The sequence below is a fragment of the Thunnus maccoyii genome, chromosome 7 (assembly GCF_910596095.1).
Source record: "Thunnus maccoyii chromosome 7, fThuMac1.1, whole genome shotgun sequence".
NCBI lineage: Eukaryota > Metazoa > Chordata > Actinopteri > Scombriformes > Scombridae > Thunnus > Thunnus maccoyii.
The window spans coordinates 14,857,757-14,884,262 of NC_056539.1; the positions used below are offsets into that span (position 1 = coordinate 14,857,757).

At 39.8% G+C, this 26,506-nt stretch overlaps 2 protein-coding genes across 4 annotated transcripts in view; one reads left to right on the forward strand and one right to left on the reverse strand.

Annotated features, from left to right (window-relative positions):
* The first annotated feature begins 249 nt into the window (after positions 1 to 249).
* On the forward strand, positions 250 to 6,652 carry LOC121901059 (lipoprotein lipase). The gene is made up of 10 exons (XM_042417699.1): positions 250 to 519; positions 1,402 to 1,598; positions 1,908 to 2,087; positions 2,530 to 2,641; positions 2,764 to 2,997; positions 3,703 to 3,945; positions 4,324 to 4,444; positions 4,723 to 4,941; positions 5,097 to 5,204; positions 5,295 to 6,652. The coding sequence occupies exons 1-10, from the start codon at positions 420 to 422 to the stop codon at positions 5,314 to 5,316; spliced, it is 1,536 nt and encodes a 511-aa protein (XP_042273633.1). The 5' UTR covers positions 250 to 419; the 3' UTR covers positions 5,317 to 6,652.
* A 413-nt stretch (positions 6,653 to 7,065) lies between these two features.
* The window catches only part of si:ch1073-396h14.1 (disintegrin and metalloproteinase domain-containing protein 10), a 35,722-nt gene continuing 16,281 nt past the window's right edge, over positions 7,066 to 26,506 (reverse strand). For all 3 annotated transcript variants that reach the window (XM_042415645.1, XM_042415644.1, XM_042415643.1), the window contains 9 exons: positions 23,475 to 23,567; positions 22,995 to 23,163; positions 16,252 to 16,415; positions 13,853 to 14,024; positions 13,581 to 13,725; positions 13,103 to 13,286; positions 10,896 to 10,995; positions 10,279 to 10,499; positions 7,066 to 7,788 (listed from right to left, as the gene is read on the reverse strand). In XM_042415645.1, the coding sequence (XP_042271579.1) occupies positions 7,684 to 7,788; positions 10,279 to 10,499; positions 10,896 to 10,995; positions 13,103 to 13,286; positions 13,581 to 13,725; positions 13,853 to 14,024; positions 16,252 to 16,415; positions 22,995 to 23,163; positions 23,475 to 23,567 (1,353 nt within the window). In that variant the 3' untranslated portion in view covers positions 7,066 to 7,683. The remainder of the gene's footprint in view (positions 7,789 to 10,278; positions 10,500 to 10,895; positions 10,996 to 13,102; positions 13,287 to 13,580; positions 13,726 to 13,852; positions 14,025 to 16,251; positions 16,416 to 22,994; positions 23,164 to 23,474; positions 23,568 to 26,506) is intronic.

Consider the following 26,506-nt stretch of genomic DNA (forward strand, 5'->3'; position numbering starts at 1 on the left):
TGCAATCAGCCCAACATGCAGTAATTCGTTCCTCATGTTGGGTCTATTACGAGGTCTACTCACTGTAAAAAGAACATTTAAAAAGTCAAAAACTGGTTTTTAATGAGAAACCATGCTGCCAGACAGTGTTGGCTTAAAGCTCTCCTCATAAAGCAGTCTAATGATTTACTTTACACATATTTTTCCATTCCCCGCCCTGGGGTCAGCAGCCAATGGGTTGTCGGAGGTGCTATTTAAGAAGCGGCCAGTTCAAGGTGGTTCAGATATCAGCGCTCTGCGCGCCACAGGACGCACGGGACTTACTCGTAGGAAGGAAGGAAGGAAGGAATAGGAATACAATCACTTCTCTGCTGCGGTGTCAGATTGGTTTAATAAACTGTTAAAGGTATTTTCTCTAAAAGGAGTAAGCTGTAAAAGAAATGAAAGCGTGGCAAGTTCGGTTTCTTTACTTTCTGGTGTTGAATGCAGCTGTGCAGTATGTGACGTCTTTGGAAGAAGAGCTCACCGATTCTATTTTTGGTGAGTTGCCAGTTCAACCTTATTCACATTTACTCTCAGACACATATCAACAGACTTTTGTGCTGGACTGAAAGGTTTGGGCGTATCGGGCGTAAAGAAGCTTCGCTTGAAGGAAATGTGTGTCTAATTCTTGCGGGTGTGTGTAGTTTGGACTCTGAGAATAACATAAACGCTTTAAACGACAGACACATATCACGTGTCTATGACTAAACTTGTCTTTGTGCCTTTTGGCAAATGCTCAACTTCTACTAACTACATGCATATGAAAGACAAGACGAACATACTTGTTGCTCAGAGAGCCAACACTGCACATTAGGGGGAAAGTGACAGATACAGGCTACTAAGATCTCAACAGGAATGGCGTTATTCAAGTGCAATTATGATCATTTATGTTTACTATAACTGATCCAGTCACCTCCCAATGTAAATGTCTGTGTGTGAGGTTCATCCACCACCCCACCCCCAACTCTGAAAAACCAGCACAACCCCCAGTCGGGTTGAGTCAGCTGACTGTGTCAGGACCACTGAAACTTGGGCAGATTATAGTCGGTGAGATGGCAGGAACAAAGCTGGGAAAAACTCTTGGTGGTTTCTATGGAGCTCAGACTGACAAAGTGAACTCCAGTAACCCTCATCTAGTCTAAGGTGGAAGCTCATTTACTGTGGGGCCCCTGAGGGGCCAGAGTTTATTGGGGCCAGTCACTCAGTTAGCTAGTCAGGCGTCTCGGCCTTCATAGCCAGAATCTTAGATCAGATTTACACATCTGAAAAAAACACCAGCTAGACAGAGGAATCTTTCTTCCCTTGCTCTCTTCTTTTTTAATAAATGCTAAATTTTTGGTCAAGAAAAACTGTTAATTTATTAAACTTCTTCCCTGTCAGGTAACTTCCTCGACCCTCTGAAAGACCTGTTTGACCACAAGGATGACAGCAATCAAACTGTTGCCAAGTTCTCTCTCCGCAAACCATCCCATCCCGATGATGACCTGTGCTACATCATTCCTGGCAAACCTGACTCCCTGGCAGCCTGCACCTTCAACAGTACCTCCAAAACCTTCCTAGTAATCCACGGCTGGACGGTGAGTGAGATGCCTCAGCCTGCTGTGACTTGTCCCTGCTTTTAAACCTCCCTGAGGACTCCATTCACATACCTTTGTTTTGGTTTAGAAGAAACACCTGTGACTGCTTGTGTTGCACTATTTCACCAAATTGTGCTGCCATGACGTCTCGCCAAATTCACATAACTACCTTTCTCAACAAGCAACAACATGTTGTAATTGGCAAATAATGTGAAGTGAAGATGATCTGGAGGTGGCTTAGACTTGACTAATGCCCTTAATGCCATGTTGTGGCACATTATAAGTTATGTTTTTTGGTTGTTTCAACAGTTGAGCGGTATGTACGAAAGCTGGGTTGCTAAGCTGGTATCAGCGCTATATGAGAGAGAGCAGACAGCCAACGTCATCGTGGTGGACTGGCTCAACTCGGCCCAGAACCACTATGTGGTCGCAGCCCAGAACACCAAGGCAGTGGGACAGGAGATCGCTCACTTCATTGACTGGATCGAGGTCAGTGGGAGTCCAAAATGTTCCAAAATGTTACACCCTTCACAATCTTTTTTGGATTCCCAAATTTTGAGCACATATTAAAGTGAATGATCCCTTTGACGCAAGTACATTGGTGCCAAAAAGATGTAGAAACATGTGATCATGTGTTTTTCCATTCAACAATAAGCCAACAAACCTATAGAAAGTCAATCATAAAGCATTATTTTCCACTTTAACAAACCACCACCAACAACCAATAATTAATAAATTATTTATTGGTAACTCCTGTTTTCACATTTGTACCTGGATGTGTCAGGATACTCTCCTCTGCACATCTTCTGGAGCAAAATCGTTTGTTGCTAATATAAAAACTGTAGTAATGTTCTGATTAGTTTGTTAATGACAGGGATTATTTGTCACAATTCTTTCATTAATCATATTTTCATTAATGTGCTTTTGATAGGAAACGACCAACATGCCTCTTGATAACATCCACCTGATTGGCTACAGCCTTGGGGCTCACGTGGCGGGATTTGCTGGCAGCCATGCAACCAATAAAGTCGGAAGAATAACAGGTTAAGATACATGACATTAAGTAGTTGATGTTTCTAAAAATCATCCATTTAATTTGTTGTATAAATAGGTCAATGACTTTATTGGTCAATTTATTGTTGACACTCCCTGTCTCTGCCTGCAGGTCTGGACCCAGCTGGCCCAGACTTTGAGGGTGAGCACGCCCACAGGCGCCTCTCCCCAGACGACGCTCACTTTGTAGACGTCCTGCACACCTTCACACGGGGCTCTTTGGGTCTCAGCATCGGGATCCAGCAGCCTGTGGGCCACATAGACATTTACCCCAACGGAGGCAGCTTCCAGCCAGGCTGCAATCTCAGGGGGGCCCTGGAGAAGATCGCTAATTTTGGGATATTTGGTGAGAATAACTACAACTCGTGCAAAATAATGTATTATTAGTTTGTCATGTTTTTGTGTTTAAACTAACACAACAAAGCGCCTACTAAAAATTTCTGTAACTAAACAGTTATTGTGACATACAGTACTGTAATATTGGGAGTTTTTTTTCTCTTTTAGATACTATGATACAAGTTTTTTTCCATATCATCCATCCCCAGCAGATTGTAGAGCTTTTTTTCCTTTTTAAAGTTTTTAGGCAGTTAAAACAGCCTCAAAGTTTGATTTTGGTTTTTACGTAATAATGCATTTCTGCCACATATTTGATACCTAAAGTAAAGCCAATATAATCTACCATCAAACAATCATGTGTCTGATATTAGTCCACACACACAGAGCACACAGTCCAGCAGCCCCACTCAATACTGCAGCTACTTGCTGCTTGTCATTAATCTGTCTCAGCAGTGAACATTGTTAGTGTGAGCTGCACAATGACCCCATTCACACTAGTCTGAAAGTAAACAGAGGGCTCCAAACATGGCTGAAGAAAGTCTTTGTAGAAGGTCAGACACAATATTAGACTTCTTGGCTGACAGGTAAAGACATTTTATCCAGAGTGAGGCCAATCGGCCTTTTAATTTCTCAGTGTCCTTCAGTTTCAATCAGTTTCAGTGCATTTCAATTATAAGCAGCACATATTAAATATCCTTCCCTGTTTCTTCCTCAGCCATCACTGATGCAGTGAAATGTGAACATGAGCGTTCGGTCCACCTGTTCATCGACTCTCTGCTGAACGAGCAGGAAGCGGCGAAGGCGTACCGGTGCGGCAGCAGCGACATGTTCAACCGCGGCATGTGCCTCAGCTGCCGCAAAAGCCGCTGCAACACAGTGGGCTATGACATCAGCAAGGTCCGCAAGGCACGCAACATTCAGATGTACACCAAGACACGAGCCTCCATGCCTTTCAGAGGTCAGTGGTCCCATGAAAAACATTTTTTAAGTTGATGGGAGATTTTTTATTTACACAGGGTCTGATAATTTAATGATATTGTATAATTGTATAAATTATTATTGTTTAATAATATAAAAACAAGCTTTATGATTTCATCCTTAAAAAGCTTCATTATAAAACTGTTTTAAGACGTTTTTAAAAAAGAAATTTAAGATTTTCTGACATCAGCAGTGTTTCAATTTCTGGTGGCTTTGACTGCAAAACTCTGACCACTTGCAGTCCCCCGGCTTAGTTTTGCTAAAACAACTAAATCTGAATTGTAATGGTTTCACTACAGTAGCGATTATACATATTTAAAGTTTCCCAAATGATGCTGATTGTTGCTCACTCTCACAGTTTACCACTATCAGCTGAAGATCCACTTCTCCAGTAAGGTGAACCGTTCAGAGATGGAGCCCTCGCTGACCGTCTCACTGTACGGAACCAAAGGAGAAGCTGAAAACCTGGAGCTTAAACTGTGAGTGGGCCATTTTAAATCCTTTATAAAAGAGAATTACAGCAGCATGACTTGCATCTTGCGAATTACATGAGTTGTTTTGGAACGGGTGCACAGTAGTCAAAGAAAACAGCATGAGGCAGAAGCCATAAACAGTGATCTAACCACAGACATGGCAAAGTATCCTCTTTGCTTCCTGTGGTTATATCACAGTTTATGGTGCAGAGTTTACAAGGCTTGCTAAATAAAACATTATTTCTGGCTACGAGTAAAGAACTGATGTAATTTGTGTCTGGCAGAAAGGAGAAAATAGCGACAAATAAGACACATTCATTCCTGCTGGTGACGGAGAAGGATATCGGAGAACTCTTGATGTTGAAGTTTAAATGGGAGGAGGCAAACGGCTGGTCAGCTTCCAACATGTTGAAGATGGTTTCTTCTTGGTGGTCCGGGGACTCTGACAGCGCTAACATGGAGGTTCACAAAATTCGTATCCGAGCCGGCGAGACCCAGCAAAAGTAAGTCGTTTCATAGTGTGAAAATGACTTATTGACATTAGACAAATAACACATTTTTAGCATTATTTCTTGTAATAATTTGAACATATTACCTATATCTTGCTGTTGATGAAGCTACTGCATATAGATCAATGGTCATTTGATTTCTCTCACAGGGTGGTGTTCTGCGTGAAAGACCCTGATACTCAGAATTTAACACAGGAGGTCACATTTGTTAAATGTAAGGATGCGTGGAGGACGACCGCAAAACGAACCCCAAAAAGGTAAGTTAGCTTCTGCACTTCCCCTTTTTACTATTAACATAACTTCTGTTAAGGCTTTTAAATGAAAATAAACGTTGTCTTTGTCTGTAGAGTAACTCTGGAGAACCACTGACCCTGAGGAAACGATCCCACAGTTGAACACCCGTCTGTCCATTTCAGCACTTAGTAAATAATTTATACACCTGTAACTTATTTTATTTCTCAAATTACAAAAAAACCTTCACCACCTTGTATATATCCACAGAAGTATGTCTGTTATTTAAAGCAATATGTATGTAAATTACTGTATAATATTTTGTAAAGAGTTGTTTTTATGACATATAACTGTAATGTCATTGTTGTACAAAATGAAAGTAAATTCTTTAGTGTCCAAAGAGATGGAAACACTCAAACTTGCCATACTGAGAGGATATAACGTAATAGTTCTGGAGGTAGTGATGTCAGATTGTGTACAAAGTGTCATATTTAAACAACCACTGTGAAAAATAATGTACTCTTTGTGTCCATGGCATCCTGTAGACTGTTGTTACCGTGCCACTTCTCAAAGAGAGGGGGATTTTTACATATTAACGTGTTCTATGCAATAGGGTACAGTTTATTTAACTTGATGCACAGTATTATCTGACTATTAACCCAACAGAGCATTCACCACTGTGGCTCTCAGCACGACACACGTGACTGTGGGACCTGTATCAGTGTGCCTTACTGTAAACAGTTGCCAGCAGCAGGCTGTCGCAAATTAAACTTGTCTTAACCTTTGGTGCCGTTTTCCACCTGCTTTATTATTCTTACTGTAAGAACTTTCGTGACTTTTACTGAAACATATGCAAGAGCTGCTGCTTTCATAATGAGCATCTCTGCAGCATCTTTACAGCTACACCTCTGCATAATGACGTGTTACTTTGAAGCTGTTACCTCAAACTCAAAGACATTTTGTATACCATGGATCTATTGATTAAAGTGTATGAGGTCCTGGATGATCAGTGTGAGGTGGAAGGCACAGTTAATATCAGTGTTGCCACTGTATTGTGAAACTGTGATTTCTTCTGTGCGTGTGACTTTTTAAATTTCAATTAATGCTCTACTATTCATAATTAAATTTCTGTTTCTGTGAGCAATATCTAACCCATGGCTCTTTAGAGATCGGTACTCTAATCATTGTGAATTAATTTCCACCTTAAAAGAAAGTGGAGATGCTTTACTTTTGCACTGAAGACGGGGGAAGAGATTGCTAAACGTTAAAGTTACTTGTACAGTAGATTTATTGTAAATACCATAAAGCATATGATGATAGATTTTGTAGTATGGAACACTTTTTTTGTCTCTGTATTTTTACTTCTGGATTGATTGAATCTGTAAACTGTGCATTTCTATAATCCTCTGTATATATTTGTAAATAATATCACTCTACTGTGTAAATTCTCTAATAAACCAAATCTGCCATCTGAGAGGTCATCCTGAGCCTGAAATTTGTTTTATGGCTGTGACCATGAAAAACGAGGATAAACTTTGTTTTTTTGTCACTCAATCATGAAACATTTCGTCATTATCAGTCATATATTTAACAGCTCAAGGCTGCTTATTCCTGTTTTTTATATATTATCAAAGCAAAAAATGTGTTTGATCCAAACAATATTAACAATTTAAACTCGCTCATGTCTGTTTTTGATATAAAAGTGGTTAAATTACCCCAAATAATCTATGTGATTTCTTAATGTCCTTGCAGTTGTGACACCATTCGCTGATTGTGTCAAGGTGACCCAAGAGACTGAATCAGGATACACAACCAGCTTTATATCCATCACAAAATATGACTTTTGGTTCTGACATATAAATCATGGTCATTTTGAGGTGACAAACATGTATGTTATCACTTTATTAACTTAATCGTAAGCATTTCTTCCTTTGTAAACATGGAAGTGACAGCAGCAGAGTCAAAGGTCATGTTTAGGTAACCACTAATTTCCATTTGTCGCCTCCTCCTTCGCCTGTGATGTCTTCAAAATCAATACAGTCTCTGTATGATGGAAACCTGGATGTTCATCAAAGCTGAAATTAGCCCTCAAGTTCAAATACAACGAGGATGCTGCAGCCAGAAACAACAAACCATCGTAAAGTAGATGAAGTGCTTCAGTATGTGGCCCCTCTGAAGGGGCTGATGGACAGCTGAGAACAACAGCAGCTTTTTCCACAACACATGCATCACCACTTGTTGTGTGAACAGACGAGCCACACAAGAAATGGCAGATGCATAATGACATACAAAGGTATCAGTTAACGAATTGGCGTGCAAGGCATTGAGCGGGTCCTGCAAAGCATAAACTCTGAAAGTAGAACAAAGTTAAAAAAAAAAAAAAAAAAGAATCTGTTCAATGTGGCCTTGACGCTTCAAAATCCCTGATAAATTAACGGGAATTAAATTGTGCATCATCATGATGATATTTGTTTTCCCAGAGGTGAGGATGAAAAGTCAGACAGATCACTCTAAGTCGCTGGTGTCCAGTTTGCGGCCACAGAGGCAGACGGTGCAGCCCATCACTCCAGACAGTGTCAGGATGGCCAGCAGGATGATCCACCAGTGAGCCTGTGCAGAATAAATGAACAAATGCACAACTGAAGTCATTTGAATATGATTTCTGTTAAACTGAAGGGATATCATGTGAGTTTGGATGACCGTTGACTGTATTTCTTGAACAGGCTTGCATCAAATTATTTAGAAAAGTGTTTTTAAGCACCATTCCAACTCAGGTAAAGTAAGAAATGTGTTGTTACCATCAGTGCTTTGATCATTATTAAGCAGCTTTTGTTTTTGGGGTGACGGCAGAAGTGTAGTCAAAAAATACAACAATTATTCAAAACAGCATTATATCCCAAATTATAATTATTAAGAAATGCAACCAGTGACATTTTAACATATTGTCACTTCAGTTTGAAAGAGTTTTCAGTAAGGAACGGCATCAAAGAGCAGCTGAAAGTCCTGTGGTTACACATGAGGACAAGAGAAGGACAAGTAGTAGGACAAGACTAACTAAATATTGACCTACATATACTAAAATTCAAAATGTCAAAGCTTTGTTTGCATGTACAGTTATTTCTATCAACTCACAAACTACACCCACATACAGTATATGCTGTAACCTGTGCAACAAGTTCATTTTGCCTTTTATTATCAGTGTAAATAAGTTGATGTTGTGCATCTGGTGTCATATTCTTGGTTGAACTTCTTCAGCAAAGTTCTGCTTTACAGTGTTTCAGAAAAAAGCTCTTTAAGCCCAAAACAGAGCAGGTATATAATATTGTACAGTATATTATTTATGAAGCCAATGAAGGAATCCTAGAGTCATACTGAAAATCAGTTTTTGCAGTGATTATTACATAGAAATCACAGTTTCCATGAATCTTTGAGGTCACTATATCTCTAACTAACTACATATTTCTCGAGAAAGGCCCGCCACTATACAAATCCATGTCATTCCTGACTAAATAAACTGAAAATGGTATAATTTTCAGCTGTTCACTCCAACAAATTGCCAGGTTTTTCCTGATTTTCCATGATTGCAAAATGAGTCAGCAACCCAGGTATGGCGAAACAACACAATGAAGGGGGGGCTGATCTATGACGAGCTCTTAAACCCAAATTGGCATTCCTGATTCGCCATGCTGTCATGAGAAACTAAACCTCAAAGCCAGCTCGCACTGAAATGTTGAAGACAGCTGAACATCAAGACAGGAAATTTAACAAACACACTGAGCTGAGCCGAGGACGCAACCTCAGGCAAACATCTGCTGGTCCTTGAAAAAGACGACATCTTCAGCCATAGAATAAATAGTTGATGATCATTTTTCAACCACATAATAGAAATAGGGGAACCTCTTGCTTGCACAAACAGACAGAAAACCATTTGTCAAGTCATTTGAGTCAGTAGAGCAACTTTAGGCTCAAATCTGCAAAGTTGATTTTTGTGTACATCAGTCAAATTAACTCATCATCTCACAACAACCGTCATCCTAAAGCATTGACGTTATTTTACGATGCCACAAATGACACACTAACACTAAAAGAAAGAAAAATACTGAATCTCCTAACTTTATAACAAAGGGGTTTGACAGTGCAAACACTGATTAGACATACAATGTGGAGCTTTCACTGTAAACAAACACAGATTTGTTTACATCTTCATTGTGTATTCTTCAGGCCTCACAAACATGTTGAATGCATTTATTGGCACATTGTTCCCTTTTAGGTGCAGCTGTTCTCGTCTTTTGTACGGGACAGTACAGTATTTGAACTACACAGGGACCTGCTCATCAAAACATTCATTCTTTATAGTGGAGTTGCAATGATTGGTTGATTAATTAACAGATCAGTCATTTGACAGAAAATAAAGCAAATAATTTGATAATCGATTCATCATTTAAGTTGTTCTCAGATTCTCAATTTTGAGAATTTGCTGCTTTTCCTCATCTTACATTATAGTAAATTGAATATCTTTAATAGCTTTGGACTGCTGACCGGACAAAATAAGATATTTGATGACATCACTTTGGACTCGAGGAACTTGTGAGGGGCATTTTTCACAGCTTTTTGATTTTTTTATAGACCAATACCATGAATTGATTAATCAACAATGAAAAATTGTTAGTTACTATTCTACAGCACCTCTAGTGGTCAAAACCTTGACAGGGTGCCTTTAAAGTTTGGAATCAGCTTTAGTTCAATAACCGACTTCAGTTTGGACAGGAATTTTCTTGTTTTGAGTGAAGAGAATCACAGCCATCAAAGAAATTAATTCACACAGCTATCCAATAAACCAAATTCACTACAATAAACCCTGATTTTCTGCTGCACCATTAACATTATACTGTAACTATAACAGTACTGTCTGCAGCTTCCGTATGATTACAGTATGAGTAAAATTTTATGTAATTTTACTCCTTTAACAAACTTTTAGTAGACTAGTCTGATTTTGGCTCATGAGAGCTACATTAACCGTTCTTCCCCTTTATTGTGAAACCCTCCATTTTCTTGGAGTTGTGTTGTTGAGCGTTAATCAAACTAATCATCATCATTCACCTTCATCCACTCTGCCAGGTCATCAAAGTCATCCAGTTTGAGGAAGGAGTTCTTCAGTCTGGCGATGGGGCCGTCTGCATCCAGCAGGCGACATACGTGGAATTTGTCGCAGTAGCCTCGGTTCCCCGAGCATGGAGCCCCGCCCACCAGGGCCAACGCCTGTCTCTTGAAGTGACGGGACAGCACTGAGGAGGTGGTGCTGGCACATGTGTCAGGCTTATCTGTCAATGATACAGAGAAAATATATATATACCAGAATACATATGATATAGCCAACTGTTTGAAGCTAACGTGTATAGAATTAGAAGATTATCGGCTTTGGCGCCCACCAGTTTTTTTTACAAACAAAAACTTGTACTCAGTATAATTTGAGAAAATAGTTACTGTCACCTGAAAATTCAACACATGGTAGCTTTAAATTGCTACACAACAAGTGAAATTTCACCTTGGCCACCAAAACATGTCATCATGTCAGATGAGTTGGTTTTGAGGTTGTCTAATGGAAAACAACGATGTACGATGGTTACCTCAGTACAAATTGACACAGTGTAGATGTATTGGGACACAAAATGTAAACACATTCCTCAGTAGTAGAGGACACATGGGCATGTGGTTACCAGGCTGCTGGCAGCACATGTGGCATTTCTCTCTCAACGAGTCTCCTGGACAGTCACACTGCTGCAGGCTGTGCTTCACGCACACAGACTCGGCACAGACCTGCAGACAGAACCGGAGACACTGATGAGTTTGAATGAAGAATTTACAAGATGAGAATAGAAAGGAAAGTCTGAACAAAGGGGATTAAAATGCATTTCATGTCTTGGTTTTCAAGTCTATATTAAAATAATAATCAGGTGCCCATAAGGACAAAACAGTTAAGCTGACTGTAATCATTCCTCCTGGTCATACTGGCCATTAAGAGATCCCTCCATAATTTACTTTCAGTGACACTGATGGGGAACAAATTCTACAGTCCTTGTTTTGTGAGAAAAACTTTTCAGATGTTTATCTGAAAATAATACGAAGCTTAAGCAATCTGAATGAGTCAAATCAAGTGGATATCTTCCAGAGTTACAGCCTTTTTAATACCAGTTTCCCTCTTTTTGTTACTATTGGCCACCGCAGCTCAGCAAGAGAGGAGAAGAAGAGGAAATTTGATACTAAACAGACTGTAGCTTTGGAAGATATCCACTTAATTTGATTAACTCAGATGGCTGAAGCCTCATATAAGCTTCAGATAAACATTTAAATACATTTTTGCACAGTAGGAGGACTGTGGATTTTGTCCTTCATCACTTGACCCCCCCATACTGAAAACATGTTATGAAGGAATTTTTTAATTGCATTTAAATTTAATTAATTTAGTATGAACAGGAAGAGTGATTACAGCAAGCAAAGCCTCTTTCAATGCTCATTTGGGTTCAAATGTTCATTTTAGGACAGACTTGAACCTATAAACCTATAAACCTATCTTTTATGTATATCAGTAGACTGTCGGCTGGATTTTCTGTATGTTATGTAAATTAGGCATCTAGTACAATGGTGGTCATGTGCACCTCCTCAAATTATGATCAATTATACTTTAGTAAAGTCTGAACAGCCCTGGTATGGGTTAAGCCTGAAGTTATGGAAGATTGAAAGTAGAGCTGAGGTTTAAGATCCATCCAAGATCTTAGAAAAAAGGTTTCAACAGATCCTTTTTCAATACAAGCTGACCAAATAAGTTAGGAAAGATACAGTTCTTAAATTGTCCAAGGCTCCAAAGAGAAGTATTTGATGACTTTAAAGACAGGCGATGTTTTCCTTATGTTTCCTAAGATTATATCTGTGTTTGAATATTTTGCATTTCACCAACAAATTGCACAGCACATCCGACATCTCTGTTTTTTGCAGCTAAACATGGACAAAGCATATTGTTTATTATTCACTCAGACTTTGTGAACAAAATCTAGACACTTTAATCTTTGGCCAACACTTTGTAATGTGGGTCAGTTGCTTCACACATGGCTAAAATAAATAATGTTTTGAAGAACAAAGCCAAAATTAGGTTTTGACTATCTGTTTATGTTTCGAGAGGAGTCAGTCTTCCTGTTTTCTGTTCATTTGATGCTAAGAACGATTTTAGCCCATAAATAAATAAGGAAGTGTTCATTGTAAGCGAAACTTGTGTCTAATTTTAGCATTATGATGAAAAAAATAATTTTTGGATCCCTTTTCTTGTTACATTCCCACATCCGCCCAAACATCCTTTCCAGTTATTGTATTCCATGTTTCTGGATCAGGTCATTAGAGGTTAGCAACTCTGGGAGGGTAATATAATCTGAACAAATGGTGAAGCAACATGCACATCTGGAATAAATTCCTCTCCTCTCCATCTGAGAAGACGATACATCATCAGATTAATGATGGAGGCTATGCAGTCAAGATGAATTTTTTATGGAAATGTGCGCTGCGGTCTCGTGGCTCCTATCAAAACCTTTCCTAGTGATGCTGTGCTGTAATGGTGGGTGTATTTACAGATAAAGCGGATCGTCTAAAATCTATCTAAACTGTTTCCAAAACTTCAGACAAGAAAACTTTGTTAGATGACTTAAAGTCAAGATCGTGTAACATGATTGAGAGCTCCAGAGCAGCTAACTGGACAGTTTATTCAACAGTTGTTTTCAAAGTCAAGATTGAACTTTGAAACTCAATAAAGCTAAACTTTTTTTTCAAGACTAGCTTTGCAACATTGCTGCACACTTCCACATTTTAGCTTGTTGTCAGGCGAAGGAATTGATGCATATTGAGTCACACTGTGGTGTGGTGGATGCGGCCGTCTCACCCCGTTGAGGCAGACTCGAGTGCCCTGACTGCAGACGGTGAGGTTTTCTTTAGGACTTGGCTCGGGGCAGAGCGGAGAGAGGCCTGAACAAACACTTTCTCTCTGGCAGTCTGTCTCCTCATCGCAGGTCTGACCCGCCGGCTTAAATCCACAGTCCTGACCGCAGCACAGGCCCTGACTCGGACTGACAGATGGATGAGTGAAAAGACATCATACAGTCAAGTTGACAGATACACATTGAAACCAAATGTGAACAAAACAGAGATGCACCTAGAAGATACAACATAGATGAAATACTTTAGATGAAGGTTTTATGACAATGTGGTGTGTGGTTTCAATTAAAAGTAATGAAAAGGAGAAATAGCAGTGCCAATATAAATGTTAGAACAAGTATAGATCTTATCCAAAAGTCTCCTGATTTACCTAAATTAAAAATGGGAATGTTTGTGCTACTTATGTATGTTTGTGTGTACAGTACCTGCAGACTTTTCCAGGCTTGAGGTGACACTGGACTCCTGTGGGCTCTTTAGCGCTGTAGCAGCAGAGGTCTGTGTCGTTGTGACCGACGTCGCACTCCTCACCTTCCTCTACAATCTGGTTCCCACATATGGGCTGATCACTGACTGGCAGATAAACAAACACGAGCAAATATCCTCAAGACACAATATTTATGCTGGCTAATGCACCATGTAAACATTTTTGTCCCCCAACTCTACATGACTCAGTGTTGTTGTATCTTTTCTCCCTCACCCACAAAGCAGTCATCCTTCTTCAGCGTGAGGATCTCGCTGATGTGTTTGATGCTGCAGGATGAGAATTTATCGTTGTTTTCACGCACCTCATCGGTGGCGTGAGGAAACATCAGGTACCTGCCTTTACCAGTGTTGGAACCAAGGTTCCCGCAGTTGGAGCCCTCATCGTGCTGTGACACAGACAAAACACCAGAAATTACTAAAAGTTTGTGTTTTTCTTGATAGGTTACAGGTCTATCACTTTGAGTAAATGGAATAAGCAGTTATTCGGACATTTCTATTCAGCTGCAGGCACAAACAACGGGAGGAAACAACCCACACTGAACAGTTTGTTTTCATCCTCATCACAGACTGGGGAATTAACTCCCTTTATTGCGGGTCTCAGTAGCCTGTTGTACTGTAAGTTATCTCACACACTGAACTGTTGTATTACTGATATCCTTGGACAGTGAAAGAGCCTTTAACAGCAGATTCTCTAACTTTTATGTTATCTTTGTTATATTTTGAAATTAAAAATGTGTCATTGAAGCACAGATTCCCCTTGAATCTGATGGCCCTGGAACAGCAGAGGAATGTTGTGTTCCACATGCGGGACACTGCGGACCGAACAGAGAGCTCCTCCTATTTTGGTCACAGATGTATTTGTGAGGCATTTTCTGGAACTCGTGTTCTCTGGATGTCAAATTACTGGTGAATTAGGAGACCGTGGTGTAGATTTCACACGAACATGGACACATGCGGAGAGAATATGTTTTGTTGTGGTTGTTTCTGCATCTGTCCTTGATTAGTTTGACTGATATAATGAGTGCGAAGTTTTATAGTGTTCACTATATCTGTCAATATCTGCAATGCTGGAGTTGGCTGTATTGCATGTGACAGCTGAACGGATGAGGGTGCAGTTTCTTAAGAATTGTACATGAATAACAGCATTTATGATGTTATTGAGTGATATGATGTTATCATTTACAAGAAAATAAAGTTCTAAGTCCAAACTGAGAGAATCCTGATAACATCATTTGAATATTTTTTTAAAACTTTGTAAAGAAGACATTATATAAACTGTTTTTACAGGCTGAGTAGTATTTTCTAGTAGTAGTTTATATTTACTGTATTTAAATTAATCTTTCACTTGAGCATCAAACAAAACCATTTAATGCAGTTTTAAAAGCCATTGTATGGCTGCATGGTTTCAAGGGAAGTAGGCGAAAGGCCAAAGCAGCTCTTTACCCAGCATTCACTTCTGCATCACAGCCCACCCGTTTCCTACAGCATGCCTGCCACAAATCTCAGGTGAAGGCTGCGCTCAGATCTCTTCATGAGCTTCTCCCACCATGTCCGGCCTGGAAATAATGAGACATGCCTGTCACAGGAGCCAGGATACCCGGCCGCAGCAGGAGAACTAAAGGTAGTTTAAATTATAAAAAGAGAGAAACTGACATAGCAGAACTAATCTGCTCCGGAGCGCCTCAGAGGAACCTTTTGGTCCATGGACGTGTGAATAACAGAGGGCAGGGTGAGAATGACTGAGGAGCGCTGACATTTCGGGCAGTGGGAGAAAGGTCGCAGGTGTTCATCACACATGTAGTAAGGCACATGCATTTGTGTGTATACATAAGCTGTGTGTTGTTATAGTGCAATCCTGGTGACAGAAGCACTCAGAAAGGAATTCAGGATAAAACTGGCAGACAGATATGTGAAATGCTTTGTAACACAAGTCTAACTCAAGCACAAATCTAAATAAAGAGTCTGCTTAGTGGAGACTTCACAGCAGACAGATTGACGTGTCAAAGAAGGAAAATTACAGGTGTAACTAATAACATTAACGATGACTCCATTCAGTTTGAGAGCCTAGTGAGATAGTCCACTAAACAGACATGCAAAATACCACACTTTGCAATGCAGCCATCGTTAATGTTATTAAATACACCTGTGAATTTTCTGCTTTGGACCATCAAAATGTCTGCTGTGAAAGAGGGACAGTAAATTCATAGACCTGCAGCAACATGTAAAATTCACAAAAGAAAAAAGTTTGGCTTTTGTACAGATGCTATTACACTACCACTGATATTATGTCAATACAAGACTATTCAAAACTAGAACAGACTCTTCATTGTGCACTGAGCTCTAAAACACATATAAAATTGTTTTTAGCATTGTTTTAGATTTACGTACATACAGTTTAATCAAGTGTTGTCGCCTGTTTTTTTTTTTTTTTTTGTTTCATAATATAGTGGCATGTCATGGGATAGAAAATGTGCAATATTCGCTGCACTCATGAGTATTTGGATTGATTGAATGACCAAAAGTGGACTGAGTCAGTCTTGAAGACTTTCTGTTTATCTTTATATGAGTATTTTGAATCCTCAGTGTAGACTTTTGTTGAGGATGGCGACTGACCGGAGATCCCAGGCTGTGGCCGAGTTCATGAGCGAAGGTCAGCTGGACGTGTCGAGGGGGCAGAAACTGTCCATAGTTCTGAATGGTGACCAGGCCCGTGTTTAGGGTGGAGGTTCGGCCATCGCGCAAGGTGGTGTGCTGTGAACATATTCCTCCCCAGTTACCTGGAGAACAGAGATGAGAAGACAAACATCCAGCAGGTGAATGAAAAGTTGACAACTCATAAATGTGTGATGATTGCTTTTAATTCCACCTGCAATAATAGTATTGATAATGCACAGACCCAACAGAAAGGAACTGCAGACCTAATGAAAACATACCTTCTTGTCAATTGGTTGCATAACTGACCTTGTGCTACTGGATATACCTTAAACCAACAATGTTTTGCTTACTGAAGCGTTATCGACCTCTGAGGCCCAGGCTGGGGAGGTGCAGACCTGCTGAGCTCTTCACATTTCACATCAAAGCCTACAGACCCATCTGACCTCCAATGGTCTCCTTCGACTTTAGGTTTATGTAATGTCCCCGAAACCCATCCCCACAATTACAAACAGCTGTCCACATTCACATGGATGGATGGTTGGGTTGTGACATCATCTTTCAGCTGGCCAGCCAGAGGACTAGCTGTGCAGAAACCAATCCTATTGGTCAAACTGAGCACCTATGATATGGTTCTTCAGCGAGCCTGCTCATGATTACAGTAAAGTAGTAAAACTTGACATCAGGAAGTTCAACAAAATCAACTGACATTTCAAGGTGCCTTGAGGTCAGTTCTGCACAAAACAACTAAATACTGAACCTGGAAGGATGCTGACCTCTTGTACTCCTATTCTGAGTTCATTAAATTGAACAATTCCCAATAGAACAGCATCCCTATCCATGCTCTTCCTTATCCACCATCATTTTCTCAGCATTCCTCACCAAATTTAGCTCAATCAAACACCATGGGAGTCATTTCCATGTGTCCATCCTGTGCCTTTGTGCCCATGTGTGGCTCAGGTTGGAGTTCTCAGCACTTCCCATGCAGTCACATGAGTTTTATGTAATGCCTCTTACACAATGCAATCAGCAGCACCACCGTTTTGGGGGGTAAGGCCTGTGAGGTGCATGTCTGTTAAAGATATTTGGCACACGTTTCAGAGAAATCTGAGTTCACAGTGTCATTGAGTACTGTGGGAACCAGTTGCGGGCATCTGGATCCTGCACCAACATGTTTTTGTTACACAGTGAGCGTTAGTGTGACGTCCGGGAATGGTGAAGGACAGTTAGAGGTTGGAAAACAAAAACAGAAGTGCCCCCTATCTCTACTTTTGTAGGAACAATGAGGGTACTGTAAAAAATTAGGAGCAAAGGCAAGAGTGCCACACATCCTTCAAGGTAGCTTCCCGTGACAATAAGGTAACCTGAGACTATTTTACCCCTCAGTATTCAATATCACATTATAGGTTTGACCAGAAATGAGGTGAGATTTCAAAGCCTAGATAAAAACACAAGAGGCATTGTCATTGTGAACTGTATTCCTTGCAGCTAAAAGGAAAAAGAGAGCTGTTTAATTTATAACACACAAACTGCCAGGCAAGTTTCCCCCCAGCCACGTTAATCAAAAATTCTGGATGCATTCCTCCAGCAATCCCTGCTTTTGACCTAAAATGGCCCCCCTGATGGGCTATTCAAGGAGCTGCGTTTCCTAGAAAGAGCATTACATTGAAAGGCCTGCTCTGTGGATTTTGGCAGCGTGAGCAGAAGAAGGGTTGCGATTTCATCCCCTCCTCCTTCTCGTCTTCGCCACAGAAAGGAGCCGTAATGAAAGACACCTATTATTAGCTCACTGGATAAACACAGGGGGAAACAAACAATCCTCCGGATCGCTTGCACCTTATGCACACTCTCGCCATCAGGAGGAAACATGCACATATACTGAAAAACACACACGCAGTAACACCTGCTTCAAGAAATATTTGCCCATACATTGTTGATTCACATCCTTGACAAAAGGTTACACTTGCACTGAGGCACCTTTTCCAGCACGCAAACATTCTCATTCACATAGTTTAATATGAGCAAACAATAGTAAAAAGGAAGTCTTTACTTGGATAAACATGCAGGGGGAATCCGAGTGCCCTAATACCTATAAACCTAATATAATAACAACAAAAATAGACACAGCAAAAAACACTTTGACCCCTAATAACACTGGCAAGTTCTCAGAAAACTACAGTAGCTCTACACCTGGAAGTCAAAAGTACTGTAAATACCTTAACTGCATCCGCTGAATCACTGCTCTCTCCCAGAGTTCAATGACCTTCACATTGTAAATCTGAACTAGAGTCATTAACTATATTGGGATTTTTCATTGCTGCAAACAAAAGAAAGGGCAGAATCTGTCTGGAATGCTTGACAAGTTATTCAACTTGGGTCTTTTATTTTGTTTTTTTGCGTGTCATTGCCATCAGTTATAATAAAATTTTACTTGCTGACTTTTAGTCTGGCGGTTATTTCACAACGGAGCACACTGGGGCAAGAAACAGGAATGCTAAGACAAACAAATCCCTATTGCTTTGATCAAATCGCTTCCTTAGAAGTGGAAACAAAAGTAAATGTGGCCAAAATGTCCATCATAATCATTGTTTAACCAGGAAGTACCACTGTAAAAAACAGACATTTACGATGGCAGTTTGGCCAAAATATTTTATTAGTTTAGTCTTAGATGATTCATTAATCTGTGGAGATGAATAAAATAAGTTCGACAGATAGTGTTTTGCTTCCCCTATCTGCTTCTGCTATATCATAAATTCATCATGTCATCAAAATGTATCTTGTTAATGTCACTGATAGGAAACATGGACCAGGAGGAGGAAGAAGAAAAGCAATGCAATGAGACTTGTGCAACAAAGCCTGTTGTGGCACCAAACTGCATTCCTTAAAGACCCCCTCCAGACATGTTTGAAGACATATAAAAATACTCTGTTTTGAATAATAATTTGTGTCTGATATGGTTTTACCACAAATTTCAATCCACAATTTCACAAGTTCAATTATCTTGTTAAAATGAGGAAGGGGACTTTAAATTTTCAACATTATGGTTCCATCACAAGGTTGAGAAAGTGTGACAGGATTAGTTGCGGTGTCAGCACAAACAATGAAGCTCAGACAGATCACTTCAGATTAATGATGCACTATGGACGCCCCTCCACAATCTTTCTCCGTCAACAAAGAGGGCAACTGGAGAGTTTGTTTGTCTGCGCTCCCATGATTTGATGTTCTGGTTTGTAGTTCTTTATGTAGCCATGTAGGGAAGCATGAGAAGAGCTGAAACTACAGGATCACATACTAATTGCAGTCATAAAAATCAAACATGTTGGTAATAATTGTGCTGTCTCTGACTGATTATAGCTTCTGTTGGAAGATTTAACTCTTACAACTCTTACGCAGCTGTTAATAGTGACCTGTGCTTTGCAACCTACTATAGTCCAGACTCTCCATAATTTTAATAATCAGTCATCAAGGCCTAAACAGAGTTTATAATCAGGCCTTAAATCATGTTACATCTTGATGTCTGCTCATTTTAAGTTGACCTTTCGACTTCAACATGTATAAACTCATTAAAAGATGTGATCTGACATTCCTGCAATGAGTTGGGGTATAAACTTTACAAGGTTTTATTACATTGTTGTACCGACAGACTGCTTTGAAAGTATGGAAACACTGTATTTTTAAGGTGTCAGTTGGCTTAATTTTAAGACATTTAAGTCATTGTACAATATCTTCATAATCATGTAACTTGATAGCAGTCTGTTGATGCTCTACATTGTACTAACATGCCATGAGAATAATAGCTTAATTATGAATCAGCATTATAAGCATTTATATTTGTGGCTTCACTGGTATTTCAAGAACTCCTGAAAGGACAACAACACTCCTGCACTCCAGGCAGCAACCTAAAAAACTTCAGCCACACCAAACACTTTGTGTGGAAAATTACTATCTGCTCCTCAATTAGTCTCAGGAGAAGAAGGAATTTTACTGGTGTGAAAGCTTCAGTGGCACGAGACCTTCAGGGCCCCAACCCCCCATCTCCCAATGACGTATGAACACACAACTTAGAGAGGTTAGAGGAGGAGTCCCAAGTGATTGATGGGGGTTGTGCGTGTCCACATGTGTGTGTGTGTGTGTGTGTGTGTGTGTGTGTGTGTATAGTGCACCCTGCTGTAGCTGCGGGGGCATCAGGGTCTTTGAGTTTATGGTTTCATGGCTAAAAGCCTTGTATTACCCAAGACCTCTAATAAACTGGCGGAAGTGGGTTACGGAGATACTGAGTTTGAGGGAATCTGTTTCTCGAGGTCAAACATTATCCACATTTAATGCTCTGCTCATTCTTTGTGGCGGTCATATGGGACAGAAAAGTCACAACAATGTCATTGCCACAATGTGTGTCTGTGCGAGGGTGTGTGTTTGTGTGTTGCTCACGTGAGATGTCACCATGGCGATCATGCTATGGAATGCAGTCACCAATCCGCACTAAGACGTCTAGGAGTGGTGTGTACATCCTATGTATGTGTGTGTGTGTGTGTTTGTGAGTACCAAAGGTTCATTGCTCCCTAATCACATGTCATTGTGGTGGTCTGCTCTCACGCCCCTCAGTTTAGCCAATCAAAAGCTGCGTATGAGACAATGTCATAGAAACAAGCAGGAACAACCTCCTACCACCACAATTCCCACATACATCTCCAACTTCCTGCTGCACGACAATAACACAACATACACATAGTCTCTCACCAGACCTGAGAGACGTAGCTGATGTTCAGAAAAGTTTTTTTCTCTGCAGTTGCTTTACTTTGTATATTTGGGTCAACAAACATTACTTACTTTCTGCTACTATAGAATTAAAATGTTTTATGACACACAATCAGTTGTAAGTTGACTGAAAGTTTATGACTTTGGCTCCCACAAAGATATTCATCATATCAAGTGTTAAAGCAGATACTGAACATTCTCAAAACATATTAATGAAGCTCTAATATCCATTAATCTGTTGATAATATTTCAGCCCAACCGCAGAGGGTCAGGCAGCTTTATATGCAAATCAGTAAGGATTGTTACTTAAGGAGTTCACTCACGTTTTGTTTTTGGTCTCTCAAACCAAAACACTGCCTGTATAACAGGCCTGAAATAGGAGCTGCAGATTTCTTGCAGCTCTGTCGGCCACAATTTCATTTAATCCAAGAAAAGAAAAGTTATGCTGCTTTTACTGCAGTTAGATAATATAAAATAAGATATACTTTGTTGTCTCCTTGGAGGAATTCTTCTTGGGCTCATTTCATCACACAGCATTTATCTCCAGACACACTTAGCAGAACCCTAATAATCATTTATACCAAAGCCAAAGTTCAAACAATCATGACAGAGCAGAAAAACACCAATAAGATCAATAAGTTTGTACATTTGTTGCAACTCCTTAGATAACACAAACAAATTAGATATAGTGTAGTATGCTCTCCTTTTATTATGTGATCAGTGCAGCTGAATTCAAGCTCCTTCTACACAATCCATCACCGCTGATTCACCTCCATCATGTGTCAAATAATTCATACCCATTTGGAAACTGTGAGTGTGTGTAGGGAGCTTTGAACGTAGCCTCTGGCAAGCTTGTGGCCAGGGGAGTCCTGGGAGTCAAGAAAAGGAGCTACGCTTTGACAGATCAACAGCGATTCACGCAGAGATTCACACAGAGAGGCAGAGCAGGAAAATATTATTTCACTTTCCAAGTCTGATACTTTTCAATGTGGACACACCTATCTGTTTCTGTTTAGCGTGCCATATGGGTCTCGACACAACTTTGTCTCTACTGTCAACAGTTTCATTCATCATGTGGCAAATTTCCACCTAAAATAACTAGATTAATATAGCTGTATTTTATTGTGTTTGTTGGAATTAAATATTTAATACAGAAAATATCACAATCACATTTAACCAGTGTAATTTTCCTAGAAATCAAACTTAGCTATATTATATTAAACCAATGTGATTTCCCTCAAAGTCAAATATAGCTATTGAACTGATGTGATTTTTCAAAGGCCAAAAGTGACTAATTAACGCTGTTAGAATGTGAATTCTTAAATGTCTAACATATTTATATTACATTTACACAATGTAATTTTCTGGTAGTTCTAAGATAACCTAGTCAAATTAATCTAATGAATTTTTCCTTAAGTCAAATATACCAACAATACATGCTCAAATGCATTTTTCTTTTGTCTGTATTAAACTCATACAATATTGTGCTGATTGCCTAATGCAGTTCTGTTACATCTCTGCATACATTAACCTTTACAAATATATTGTCAATATCACATGTCGGTTATGTGTGGGACTATTTCTTGGCCACGTGCAGTGACTTCCTGATTGTCATGACGATGACTCCTCACATTACTTTATTCCTTTGAAAAATAAAAACACGATGAATGCATAGAGACCTGATATGTCAGACTGAAGCTATATTGAGTGTGTATGATACTCCTGCTGTTGTATGACATTGCCCTCCAGACAAAATAGAGTTACATCTTTATCATTCCCTACAGGGCAATGACAGCATTCCTAGCACATGGTTTTGGTGTGGACCTGAGGAAACCCTGTTGAGTCAAGGACCTTAGTGCTGTGGTGCAACTGTGCAAACCATTGAGCCACCACATTTGTATGAGCATTTGTGATCTGTGTACACATGTGTCACAGTGATTCTGACTCACCAGTCTTGCCCTCCCAGGCGAGCCCCAGCACTCCACTGTAGTCTCTGTTAGTGAGCAGATAGGACAGGCAGAAGTTGCCCCAGTTCTTCTCAGAGTAAAGACTCAGCAGCTTCTCAGGCCCGATGTACAGAAGACGTAGAGGATCTTTTTTATCCTCCTCAGTCATCACCTAGAGAGAGAAAATGAGACAGACAGATACACTGCTGAGGCAAACATCCAAACACCCCTTCACAAACAAGGATGCTCTGCTCTGATATCTGCTCTCTATATTTTAGTCATTTAAAATAATTTTGGGGCTGAGGGTCCACTCAATTTCTCTCACTTTAACAAGGAGGTTGTGTATTTTCTGTGAATTTAGAATTGAACGAGTCAAAGCCAGGATTACTGGATGTATGGAGTTATCAGTGACCTGTATCTGAAATGTGTCACTCTGAGATTTGGGACAATTGTGTTGTTTGTTTGAGTGCAGGAACGTCTTACATGGAGGGATTTGACTTTGAAGTTGATCAGCTTGACACCGTTAAAGTCCACCTTGTCGTAGATGTCATTAACAGCTCGAATGTAGGAAGCGACCTGAGAAAAACATACAGATATGTGAGGAAACAGAGGATTCATCCTCAACAAACATCTCCTGTTTCTGATCTTTTAGGTGATGGATGGCCAAGAGAGCTAATTAAACACACTGCAACTTGAGAAAACAGACAATCTAGTGAAAGATACTGAACTTACTAAAGATTTCTGTGTGTGTTTTTTGTATTTTCAGCACATTTTATGCTGCATATGTGTCATCAAATTGGAGAAAATGTTCTCTTTGTTTGCATGTTTTCTCAAGTTGCAGTAGATTGAGCTCTTAGGCCCACAATACAATGACTGAGAAGGTTTTGACAATCACAAATCAGTATTTCACAGTAGATTTAGCATTTGATCCTTTTGACAATATATGTGACTCTCTAAAGTGCCCCTTTCATCGGATTTGAAATTCTGGTTCAAAGAAAACAATACAAACATCCTCGACTTAGTTTTGATCATGATTCTGCCGTGTGTTTTCAGCGTGGGTGGCAGCGCCAGTCACACTTTCAAAGAGGCACGTGCAAACCACTCACGTGTGAAGGTCTGAGTCTATACAGCAGGAGACGAACGTACAGTCAAGCCTACAGGGAATTTCCATAACTGTAAATATTGACACCTTGGATACAGGAGACACTGAAACCAGGTCAGCTGTGATTGACAACAGCATTTTGTCTATTTGCACTCAAAGATCACGGCATCACTTACAGTATATTTTCTCACCCTGCTGTGCCACAAAGGTCTGGCAGGGAACCAGGGACAACAACAAGTGTGTGTGTTTAAGATGGAAAGTATCTGAGGAAGGTCAGAGGAGATGATGAGAGGACAGACGGCAGGAGGAGGAAGAGCAGAGCTAATGACAGCATAGACACACACATAAAAAAACAGCAGACAAACTTAATTACTGATTAACCAACCTTAGCTGACCTGGCTTAATTAAAAAACAGATCTAACAGGTGAATTATTAACATGAAACACACTAATTATAGTGCAACTCTGAAACTGGGTCAGATGCTGAGAACATGAATCGAAAATAACTGAATAAAATTAAACATCTGTGCTCTTCTCACGTTGTATCAAAGACAGAATGCAATAACAAATACTGTTTAATGGGTTTAATTTAGATACATTCCCATTGGAAAACTAATTATATTCATGTTATGTCACTGGATTCCCATATCAGTATGTGGCTTAACTCAATATCAGGATAGCATGTCATGTGACCTCTGACCCCAGTGACAAAAGCATTGTTAAGTCAGGATAACTCCAACAGAGACAGACACTTAAATCACTGTTATGTTGCTTATTGCACTGTGGCAATACAGGTGCCCCAGGAAGCAGGCAGCTTTTAACACAGAATGTCACTTAAATCGGAGTTTGCCACAGGTCAGCTGACACACATCAGCTCAAAACTGGACTGTTAAAACAGAAAAATAATTTTCTTCCTCTTTCTTCAGCCTGACAACTGATGGAATGTATTTTTTTGCTCCTGAGTGAAGTTCAGAGGCTGTTGCAGTCATTTTGCCCCTCTAATTAGGTCAAATGTCAAGAGTGCATGACAAAGGGTTAAAAATGTTTGATGTTTTCAATGCCGTAATCCACTACAGAGTTCACAGAGTGCATTAAATTCAAGGCAAAGGTCAGTAATCTTTTTTAAACATTTGGACACTTCATGAAGTGCCTCTACCATCCATCCATCCACTGTCTGGGCTCCAGCTGGCCTTGGCACGGCAGTTTTATATGCTTCACATCAAAGGTACAAGTACGAGAGGTGACTGCTCCTGCTTGTTCAACTCTGTGACACCGAGCCTTATTTAGCAAAGTGTTTGCTCTCTGTTTTGCCATCATGTTCTCTGACAGTGAGAATGTTCACATCCTCTCCTCTTCTTGTGCCATGTGCACTGCCATGACAGCTGTGTGCGTCTGCACGGGGCCTGGCATTTGGCTCAGCCAAGACTTTATTCAGCCTCACAGCAACAGCAGCAGCTTGGTCCTTTATTTAGTATTTTTGAGTATCTCAATGGTAAGTAATGCACTACTTCTAAAGCAAACTGTTTTCTTCTGGTGAGTCATTAGATGTTGAGCATTTTAGGGAAACCAACCAAAAAAAGTTTGAAAGTTGGAATCATGACCAAAAGACTTGTTTTGGTCCAGAAAATGATCATAAATAAAGATTAATATCAAAATCCTGAAATATTTCATTATTGGTAACAGATCCACTCTGAGCTCAGTTCAGTTAAAAAAAACAAACATTAAATTCAGCATTCAGCAAATTGAAAATCAGCATTCAAGACACTTTTTCCCTCAGTTATGATTTTGAAACAAGACAGGACACCGAGCTAGTTTAAGATAACACTTAATAAATATTGAAATCAATTCATTTTCATGGGAAACAAGTGAAGTAATCAAACATCCTTTTCACCTGTTTAATGGAGATAAGGTTTTAGGACTGAAAATTGCGTCACATGAACTTTGATTGTGGTACTATGTACCCAAAAATTCAGGACACTGAATTCAGTGACAGGTTTGTAAACAAAGCATGTAGAGCTCAGCCAAGAGCCCAGGAAATCCTTTTGTGTTGTTTGGGCATTTTTGACTCCCTGCAGAAGCACTGATACTTAAAGGTCCAATATGTAACTTTTCTGCATTAAAATGTTTAAAAACAACTAGACCTGTTATATATTTTGTTGAATTATTTAATTGCATTATCCCAAATGTTTCCAGCGATGTTCAAACCCAGAGAAATCCGTAATTTTAATCAAGGTAACGGTCCGTTTCATTTGGTTGCCTCTCAGGCGTCATATCCCCTTTGTGTATTCGTCAGCGTTGTGGCTGTCCACCACAAGATGTCATAAATTGACTTTTTATCCAGTTTTATGATACATTTCTTAGATCTGGGTCGTTTTTAACTATATCTTTTAACCGGATGAAAAACTTTAGTCATC

Bases quoted from the DNA above. Each gene is read 5' to 3' on its own strand.
- LOC121901059 (XM_042417699.1), top strand. From the start codon at position 420: ATGAAAGCGTGGCAAGTTCGGTTTCTTTACTTTCTGGTGTTGAATGCA. The intron at 2,998-3,702 runs GTGAGAATAACT...TTTCTTCCTCAG, and splicing joins CGCTAATTTTGGGATATTTG to CCATCACTGATGCAGTGAAA. The intron at 5,205-5,294 runs GTAAGTTAGCTT...CTTTGTCTGTAG, and splicing joins GCAAAACGAACCCCAAAAAG to AGTAACTCTGGAGAACCACT.